Source organism: Dioscorea cayenensis, chromosome 9 (genome assembly GCF_009730915.1).
Source record: "Dioscorea cayenensis subsp. rotundata cultivar TDr96_F1 chromosome 9, TDr96_F1_v2_PseudoChromosome.rev07_lg8_w22 25.fasta, whole genome shotgun sequence".
In the NCBI taxonomy this organism is placed as follows: domain Eukaryota; kingdom Viridiplantae; phylum Streptophyta; class Magnoliopsida; order Dioscoreales; family Dioscoreaceae; genus Dioscorea; species Dioscorea cayenensis.
The window spans coordinates 17,149,086-17,158,527 of NC_052479.1; the positions used below are offsets into that span (position 1 = coordinate 17,149,086).

Consider the following 9,442-nt stretch of genomic DNA (forward strand, 5'->3'; position numbering starts at 1 on the left):
TCCTCATGATCCTCATCGCATCCTTTCTCATTGCAATGCTATCACCATACTTTAGAAATAAGCAGTTATTCCTCTAAAAATTACACTAATAATAAAAAACTAGATAATCCAAAAATAAAAACAATATTTTTGTAAAATTTTCGCTAAACATTTTTTTAGATTTTTTTCTCCTTCTTTTTTTCAGGATTCTCCACCCAAAAAGATTCCACCTTTTTTTATAGGGGCATCTATCGATGGTGTAAGAACATATGCACATCATCTTAAATGATTCTCGCTTAACCTATTACTAATAGATGTTATCCCTGATTTATTTTAAATAAATTTAATTTTTATTTTTTAATAAGACATCGAAAGACATCGAAATATATTTATTTATCGATTTACACCATCTCTAGAATAAGTTTTTACCTATACTAATCAGATACATCATATAAGTATCACAAACCGATAAAAAATACATATGAATCACTCATTTTAAACTCACATGACCTGTACCCAATAGTTATGATGCAATCCACTAGGTCCACCAATGCAACACAACAAACATCCCAAGCATCAAACACCACCTTTTATATAATTCATCTATTTTCCAAGGGTGTAACCGCAAAAGTCTCCGGTTCAATGGTGAACTCAGTGGTTCCCAAAAACCCGGTTTTTCTCCGGTTCAATGATGAACCGAGAGGTTTCCAAAAACCCGGTTTTTTTTTACTCATTAATAAGTCCTGCCGTTATTAACCCTTCACTCTTTTCTCGCAATTCGAGCTTTCAACCGCTTCTTCCTCGATTCCTCCGTTGCCTCGCCGGCGCTCCTTTCCGGCCTCCTCCGCTCCTTCCCGGTGAAATCAAGGGGTGGTAATCCTTCTTCTCTTTATCTTAAATGGATTATTTATCCGCGCATTTCTTAGGACTAGGGTTTTGCATTTGATTTGGCTCTCTTTTCCTTTGAGGATTTTTTTTTTTTTTAATTTTTGTGATTTTGACTCGCGATCTCTGAACTAGGGTTTTTTTTTCAATGGATATGCATTTATCGTGTTTTTGTATGAGTCTGATCGTTGGATTGATCAATGAGGTTTTTTGGTTTAGAATTTGGGCGGCGGTAGATGGATTTTGGGGTGTTGATCACTCTCTTGTTGGTGTTTCAAGGTTACATAGTTTTTAATGTCTGTGAATGTGTTTATCAGTTATGTTTGGGATTTTGATGTATAGTTATTTTGATTAATTGGATTGATTTGGATTATATAATCTAAATGTCAGCGTCTAATTAATTTAATTGATGAGTTATTTGCCATGGGCTCTGATTTTACATGATGTTCATGCATTTGGAAACATTTCTGCAGGTTCATTCTTACAGATAAGTTGTTGTAAAAGGATGTGCAGTATAACTCATGTATAAGTGAATTCACTTTGCAAAAATTATTGGATTAAGATACTTTTTGGTTGTTATGATCATCACCTCAGTGTATGAAATTATTTTTGTTTGTGTGGACAAAAATTCTTAAAAGCTCCTCTTATATAAATATTGCTAGGAGATTCATGGTTTAGGATTTCAGGTGTAGAGTGGGTTTCAGGTTATATATATATATATATATATAAGGATATGCGGATAAATGGGAGACTCCACTGGATACGACATTTGTGTAATAATCCTTGCTAGGAGGCTTACGTATGCGGACAAAAATTCATAGAGCTCCTCCTAGAAAATATTATTGGAATAGCTACTTTTAGAGTTTTTGTCGTACATATTAACATACGACAAAAACTCTAAAAGTAGAGGTAATCAATAAGATTGTTGGTAATCTATATGTTGTATATAAGCATTATATGACTTGAATCTTTCTTATAAGCAGTAATTTATATATGGTCTATACTAAATAGTCATATTGTGAAACCCTTATCTCTTGAACTGAATTTTTGGTATGCACAGTATCAATAAGATTGTTTTTACTCTATTAATTCTATATTAGCATTATTTGATTTGAATTGTGCTTAGCCCAAAAAATTTTTTTCTATGATTGGTTTACAGTTTAACAGATTTGCGTTTGTACAGTTTCATAGTTTGTATAAAATGATTGTTTGTGTTTACCTTGCAGTTCCTGCCCCTTGTTGCAGAACTATCATAGATCGGCAGAATGGAGCAAACTGAACAACCATGCATTGTACAAGCTCTACCAGCCATCAATGCTGCAGGCATGGGCACATCATCAAAGCAAAACAACTTCAAGATAGTACACTGTGAGGTTTAAAACCTTGACCAGTCTTAATAGGGAAATTGACAAATATATCGTTTCTGCGGTTCCTAGTAATACATGTCAAACCCTTGAGGAACATTGTCTTGTTGTGGGTACGAGGAGAATTGAACATAATATGTAGTGAGGGGATTTCAAGAGAAATCCTTTCCTTTTGGATTTTTGATCATTAGTGTGTCTTGAGTTTCTAAAACTGATAATGTCATGTCCATTTACCATGTCTCAGATCGCCGGCACGCCAGCAGGATGGAAAGCCAACTACCTTGCATTGTCCAAGCTCTACCAGCAGCATCAAACAAGCTTACACCCACAAAGCAAGGCACTACTAGTCGAAAAGGCGATGGCACCCCTGCAAAGCAAGGCACTACTAGTCGAAAAGACACTGGGGCACCCACAAAGCAAGGCACTACTAGTCGAAAAGATGATCGGGCACACACAAAGGAAGGCACTACTAGTCGAAAAGATAATGGGGCACCCACAAAGCAAGGTACTACTAGTCGAAAAGATGACGGTGCACCCCCAAAGTGGGAATTGGCTATTATTCAGGCACCACCAAGTTGTCGTTACACCCGCTCTCAGGCCGCTCCTGATTGGACCCAACAGGAGATGCTCATTCTTGTTAATGAGATGGCAGGACTGGAGGAAGACTGGCTTAAATCTGTATCCTCATTTCAGAGATGGAAGATTGTATCTGACAATTGTGCGGTCTCAGATGTCATTAGATCTTCAAATCAGTGCAAGAGAAAGTGGGAGTTACTGCTAGCTGATTATAAGAAAATTAGGAAATGGGAGTCTCACACCCGGGGGAGCTCTTATTGGTCTTTGGATGGTAAACGGAGAAAAAGTTTTGGGCTTCCAGCTGTGTTTGACAATCAAGTATTTGACTCCATGGATGCTGTTATCAAAGCACAGGAAGATCAAATGGGCTTAAGCAAGAGTGATTCGGAAGGCCATATTGCCACAGCTGGGGTTGAACAACAGATGGATGTTGATACTGATTCAGGTATGTTGAGTGATGCCATTTACTTTCTACATAGAAGTATTGCATGCATTTCTCCTTTTAACTTACCTTTGGTTTACGCCCCATAGAAAGGATTTTTAATAGTTTAATGCAGGATAGAAATGGAAACCCCTCTAAGTATCAATTGTTTGTTGCCATATTGATAGGTAATCTCTAAGAAAAAAATGATTTCATCAACAATAATAAAGGGGAGCTGATCCACATTGCATCAAATCAACTTCATTACTTCTCATAACCTGATGTGCTTTCTAGGATTTGCTTTTCTTTTGAGCAGATATCCAAACAAGGTTTAATTTTTTTCCGTTTTAGGTAACCATATCTCTCATCTTTAATGGTAGAGCTGTAACAGTAAATTTGTTAGTATAGATGTCCTGATTGAGTACGTGTCTTAAGATTCAACATGCATGGGAACCACCTGTTTTGCAAGTGGGATGAAAATCGGCCCTTTTATGAGTTTGAATTCCTGTGCGGCATTGCACATCCCTCATGGCTGACTACTATGTTTGATATAATATCAGTCTGCCATATTTTTGCCCATTTCATATTTGTTTCATCTCAGGTTCTGAAGGGGAAACATGGAGCAAGACAGATGAGAAGAGCACTGATAAGGCACAAGAAACAGCCAGCAGGCTTGAGGACAATGCAATGCGGATTCATGCCATACTGAAAGGTGAAATAGAAGGGATTTCAGATACTTCCGAGACCGAGTTAGCAAGGCGACAAGCTGTAGAGCTGATTGGAGCATTTGGTGATCTCACTGGCACAATCAATGAGTTCATAGATTTAATCAAGGCTGGTGAGTTTGAAGGAATCAGAGCTTGTAAATCACTGACTCCATGATTTCTGTTGCTACCAATGCTCTTATATGTGTGTTGTGTAAAGCTGCTTCCTTGTGTAATGCTCTTAAATGCACATATTCCATTCCTAGCAAATGGGCTGCACCAATACTAAGATAATTATCTTGTGGTTATAGGCATGGCAAATTATTTTTGTTTGTTTGTTGCTCAGAACAAAATGCCCACCTAGGAAAGGACTGATTTTAATGGCGGTGAAACAAGAAATTTAGGTTTTTTTTTTTCTTTGTTAAAAAATGTTGATGAGGCTCTTGAGCTTTTTTTTCATATGTATTTTTTTCATATGTATTTAAGGTAAGGTAGTGGTTGATTGAATGTATTTGTAAATTCTATGGATTTTTTTTATATGTATTTAAGGTATGGTAGTATTTGGTTGAGCGTATTTGTAAATTCAACAGATTGCCGGTTACATGTTATGATAAATTTTTGGATTTTAAATTATATTTAAGTTAAATGTAATGTTTTGTTAAATACAATCGAAGATGTTGTATTATAGAATTATAAAATTTTGTTTTTGATTGGAAAATTTTTTAATGTTTTGTTAGATCTAATTGCAGGTGTTGCATAAAATTATAAAATTTTATGTTTGATTACAAGGATATGTAAATTTGATTTAGAAAAAAAAAAATGGGTTTAATTTGATGTATTTAAAGGATATGAAGCATATTACTCCTATATTGTTTAACATACCAATTTCTTTTTATTTCTTAGTTATGTCAATAAATATTATTTTAATAATTCTAGTTATTGTATTGATTAATTTAACTATTAGTTTTATTATTAAATTAATTATTAGATTTATTATTATATATTTTCTAATTTATCATAAATTTTAATTATTACCTGTATTATTTTATTTATGATTAACATTAAAAAAAACCCCACATCCATACCACCTTATTATGCTAGGTGACATTCAACTACTAATCCTTTCTCCTTTTTAACTCCTTGTAAACACTAAGAACATCCTCTACACAACCAGCTCAATGTGGCATATATAGCATGAACGTTATAATTTACAAAATAAAACTTTTATTACATAAATAAAACTTACAAAGATAGAAGAGAACAACTTATGCTATATTTGGATTGAAGGCCGAGAAGAGAAAGTAAAGGAAGGGGAGGTTTCAGAGGTCAAAGTTAATCCTTCCTTTTTGGATAAATTTTTTTAACTTAATGAAAAAGAAAGAAAAGGGTTAACTCGACTTTTCCGAAAACCCTCATAAACTCTACTTTTTCTAGCCCTCCCAAATTTGGGATATCGGGAGGGAGAACCTCCTAAAAATTTTATAATTTTTAAATAGACCTTAACACCTTCTATTTTTTAGTTAATTACATAATAGTTTTTCTTCCACTTTTCAATTTACTTTTATTGTAATCAAGGGTCACCCGGCACCAATCATCTTGTTTGAAAAGTAAGATTCTTGCAATTTATTATTGAGTCTTTATTTAATCATTGTTGTTAATTCCACATATCTTGCATTGATTTGATCTTGTGTTTTTTTTATTTTTCTCTCTACTTATCAATGTAAATCACACATCTATATTGTTTTAAACATTATTATATCACTAGACTTATCCCTTTTAGGCTTTCATTATTATATTGTTTATGGTCAACATCCCGTCGCTCTCATATGTTAGGGTTTTTGTTTTGCTTGTTAATGCATAGGAATTTTTTATAGAAAATATACGAAATCATAGATTTAACAAGTTTGCGCCACACCATCACAAATCCTCATTAATATGTATTTCTTTTTTGTTTGTTTATTTGCTTGTTTGTATTTTTCTAGGTCAATCAAATAAAAAAATATTACTCAATTAAAGGTCCAACTAATCACCCCGTCTATATTGTAAATATGCATTTACAAATAATCCTACTAAAATAACAGGAATTAGAACTCACACAATTCCAAATAGAAAAACTTTAATGATTTAGGTTTCCTTTATTTTGAGGAGGTAAAAATAGATAATTTGAATTATTCCTGAATATCAATTATAACAATTGACGCCGGAAGGACCTATTTAAAGTGTGAATTTGTTTGAGATATTGATAATACATGTATTTAAATAGAAAAAAGTAATTTTTATTTAATAATAAGGGTATAGTTAGTAAATTAATCATATTATTCAATATCCTCTCCTTCCCTCTCTCCTCCTTAACCAAACATGGTTTATGAAACAACCATCCTTTCCTTTCCTTCTATAAAATTTGACTATCCAAACCAATGTTGTCAGACCCGGACCGGCCCGGCTGGTTCAACCCGGAAAAACCGGGGAACCGGCCATGTGCAGCCCGGATACTCGATGACCGGGTATTAAAAAAACCCGGTGTTAACTCGATGACCCGGGTGGTTCAACCAGGGAACCGGTTGACCCGGCCGGGTCAATCGAGTCACTAATGTTTAATTTTTTTACAATATTTAATAATTTATTATTATTTTCTCATTAAAAAAATCACAAAAATCGTGTATATTTATTAATATTAATTTATAATTTATAATCAATAAATAGATTTACAATATATATATACCAACAAAAAAATTAACATTTAAAAAAATAAAAAATATATTAATGTATTATGTAAATACTTTCTAAAAAATTTAATTTATTGAGAAAAATAAAAACAATAAATGAGTGTAATTTTTATTATAAAAAATATAAAAATTAAAGTATTCTAATTAAATAAAAAATATAAGAAAATTTAAAACAAAATAAAAACTCAATTGGGATATAAAAATTAGTGAATTAAATTTCTTATTTATTTTAACAAAATCAACCAATAAACAAATAAATAAATAAATAACACCGAGAGAAATTTGATAATTATATATTAATATATTAAATTTGTAAATATTTAAAAAATGTAAAAATAAATGGCAAAATTAGAAAACTCTACTGCATATAAAGTCATTTATCAATTTAAATATCAAATTTGAGTAGGTTTTATAATATAATTATGGATTTAATATTATATTTGCTTATTATTAATTATTATAATATTTTTTAATATTTAATTATTGACCCCGGTTCAACCCCGGTTCGACCCGGTTGAACCCATTGACCCCTGACCCTTGGGCTTAACCGGGTCATTGCCCGGGCCGGGTCTGACAACCTTGATCCAAACAAGGGTTAAACCCTTCCTTTCCTTTCCCTTACTTTCCTTCTCTTTCCCTCCCTTTACCTTCCTTTACTTTCCCTTTCACTTTTGGATCCAAATACTATGTAAGACTCATAGCCAATCCAAGTGATTGATTTCTAGATTGTTCCGGTTCTTTATACAATTTTTATTTGGCTCTAGAAAAAATGTAACTAAAAACCATAGAATGTTGGAAAACTATTAATGAATCTCATTGTATCTTGCCATGGCCTTCTAGCTCATCCCATGACATCTAGCAAAGTGTTAAAAAATGACATGTATTTTTCACTTAGCACGAGCGCTTGCATTTTTTTAAAAATATACATTGAGGGATGTTGATTTCGGGGAAGTGGGGAAGTGATATGACTTTCATCATTTTTTTGTGTTCATCTTACAAGAAGTGTCACTTATTTGAAATGATTAATGTCTCACTCCTGGTGTTCATTTAGCGAGAAAATGGTTCTAGTGAGAGAAATGAGCATCGACTATCAAGAATGAGACATAAATCCTAATGATAGTGGCAAAGGTCACATAATCAAACTTCCATTGAAGAGCTTTTCATTCCATAAGACGATGACTTGATCCTAATCCCTTAATTGTATGTTGTTTGTGATTATCCATCCATGAATTTTCAGTTAATTGTTTCCTTTTCCAATTATGGTATTTTTGTTTTAGAGCTAAATTTCTCATTAGGTGTAACTTGATTGATGGGTATTTCAAATCTAGTGGACCAAATTTTTGAGTTCCTAAGAGTTAGTAACTCAAGTTATATGTAATTCAAAAATTCATGTAAATAAACACCGCATAAAAGAAAACTGAAACACTATTAAATATGGCATGTTATAATAATGGCTATATAAGTAAAGTATTTTCAAAACATAAATTTACTCTATTTAGTATGATAAAGATTTAAAAAAATATTGAATGAAAAAAATAACTTATCATAAAATAGAGCCAAGGTTGGGTAGAAAAAAAAAAATATGGAAAACCCTATTGAAACCTGGTTTCAAAATTAGTGCAAGTTAAAAATTAGAGTGATATTTTATGAAATTGAAAGTATTCAGCTTATTATTTTCCACTTTCTTATTACTCATGGAATTAAATAATTCTGATTTAATTTATTAATATTTCTATACAAACACCAAAACCGAAAACCGAAATACACCCCCATCAAATTTTGGGTTTGCATGGGATATAGGAATATAAACTTCCATAAAAATGCCATTAATTTAAAATTTTATATGTATGTGTATATATATATATTGATAAATACAACATACACAACATAGTAAGCGGTGTATGCACAAACTAAGAATTAATTGTTTAGTCTACACCCACAATTAGGAACCCATGACTACCACCATATCTAATCGCCTTGGAACTTTAGTCTATTAAATTCCCACACTAATGCCTTTTATAATGCACACAGTGGTGTTAAATTATGAACCTTTTTGTTATATGTATATTTTAAAATTCATGTTGTTAATAAATAAATAATTGAAACACCTTAATATTTTTTTAAAATACAAATTCATGTTTTTTAATATTTACTTTCAAAGAAAAAGTCTTGATTTATTCATATAAATTAGTATATTATTCTTTTTAAAAGAGAATTTTTAGGTGAAGTTTATCACGCAACAATCACCTTGTGTGAATTGAAGTTCAAATATGTCTCCTTAGTAAAGACGAGTGGTGAGCCCACGAACTCGGTTTCGTGGGATTTAAGATGGAACCGAGATGTGGGTAAACCATTTTTACATTATTTGGATCTACAGTAAAAAAAACTATTTTTTATTTTAAAATATAATTAAGGGTAATTAAGTAATGTGTCCCTCAAACCTTTTCCCTTTTTTTTCTTTTCCTCTTCTTCTTCGTTCACCTCGTCGTCCGTCTTTCCCCCTTTTTATGTTCCCCTTCTTGTTGGTTCACCCCGTCATCTATTGAAGCTGCCGAGGAACCAAGGCTAGGGAAAGGGCTGATAGCCTTTGTGCTAAGCTTGAAGAAAAGGTTAATAAAAAGGTGAAGTTGGAAGAGGAGAGAAGGATGCTTCGAGTTGCTGAGGTTTAGAGAGAGAATGGAGTCCAGATGAAGCTTTCCTAAGATCATTATAGAAGTTATATGAGACATGGTTTTATTGCGATCTCGATCTCCTCCATGAAGCAAGCTTCTCTTCATCTCCTCCTTT

At 32.5% G+C, this 9,442-nt stretch overlaps 1 protein-coding gene across 5 annotated transcripts; it reads left to right on the forward strand.

The window, feature by feature from the left end:
• Window positions 1-747: 747 nt before the first annotated feature.
• Window positions 748-4,436, forward strand: LOC120269476 (trihelix transcription factor ASR3-like). Of its 5 annotated transcripts, XM_039276805.1 has the most exons (5): window positions 748-852; window positions 2,091-2,232; window positions 2,473-2,565; window positions 2,650-3,249; window positions 3,827-4,436. In XM_039276805.1, exons 2-5 carry the CDS (start codon window positions 2,130-2,132, stop codon window positions 4,105-4,107), a joined length of 1,077 nt encoding a protein of 358 aa, XP_039132739.1. In that variant the 5' UTR covers window positions 748-852; window positions 2,091-2,129; the 3' UTR covers window positions 4,108-4,436. The 5 variants fall into 5 exon arrangements, with proteins under 5 accessions (XP_039132739.1, XP_039132737.1, XP_039132738.1 ...); XM_039276803.1 differs by having other exon boundaries at window positions 2,473-3,249; XM_039276804.1 differs by having other exon boundaries at window positions 2,110-2,232; window positions 2,473-3,249.
• The last annotated feature ends 5,006 nt before the right edge of the window (window positions 4,437-9,442 follow it).

Excerpts from the sequence above, each read along its gene's own strand:
- LOC120269476 (XM_039276803.1), top strand. The coding sequence starts at position 2,130 with ATGGAGCAAACTGAACAACCATGCATTGTACAAGCTCTACCAGCCATC. Across the intron at positions 2,233-2,472 it reads CAACTTCAAGATAGTACACT|ATCGCCGGCACGCCAGCAGG; the intron begins GTGAGGTTTAAA and ends ACCATGTCTCAG. Across the intron at positions 3,250-3,826 it reads GGATGTTGATACTGATTCAG|GTTCTGAAGGGGAAACATGG; the intron begins GTATGTTGAGTG and ends GTTTCATCTCAG.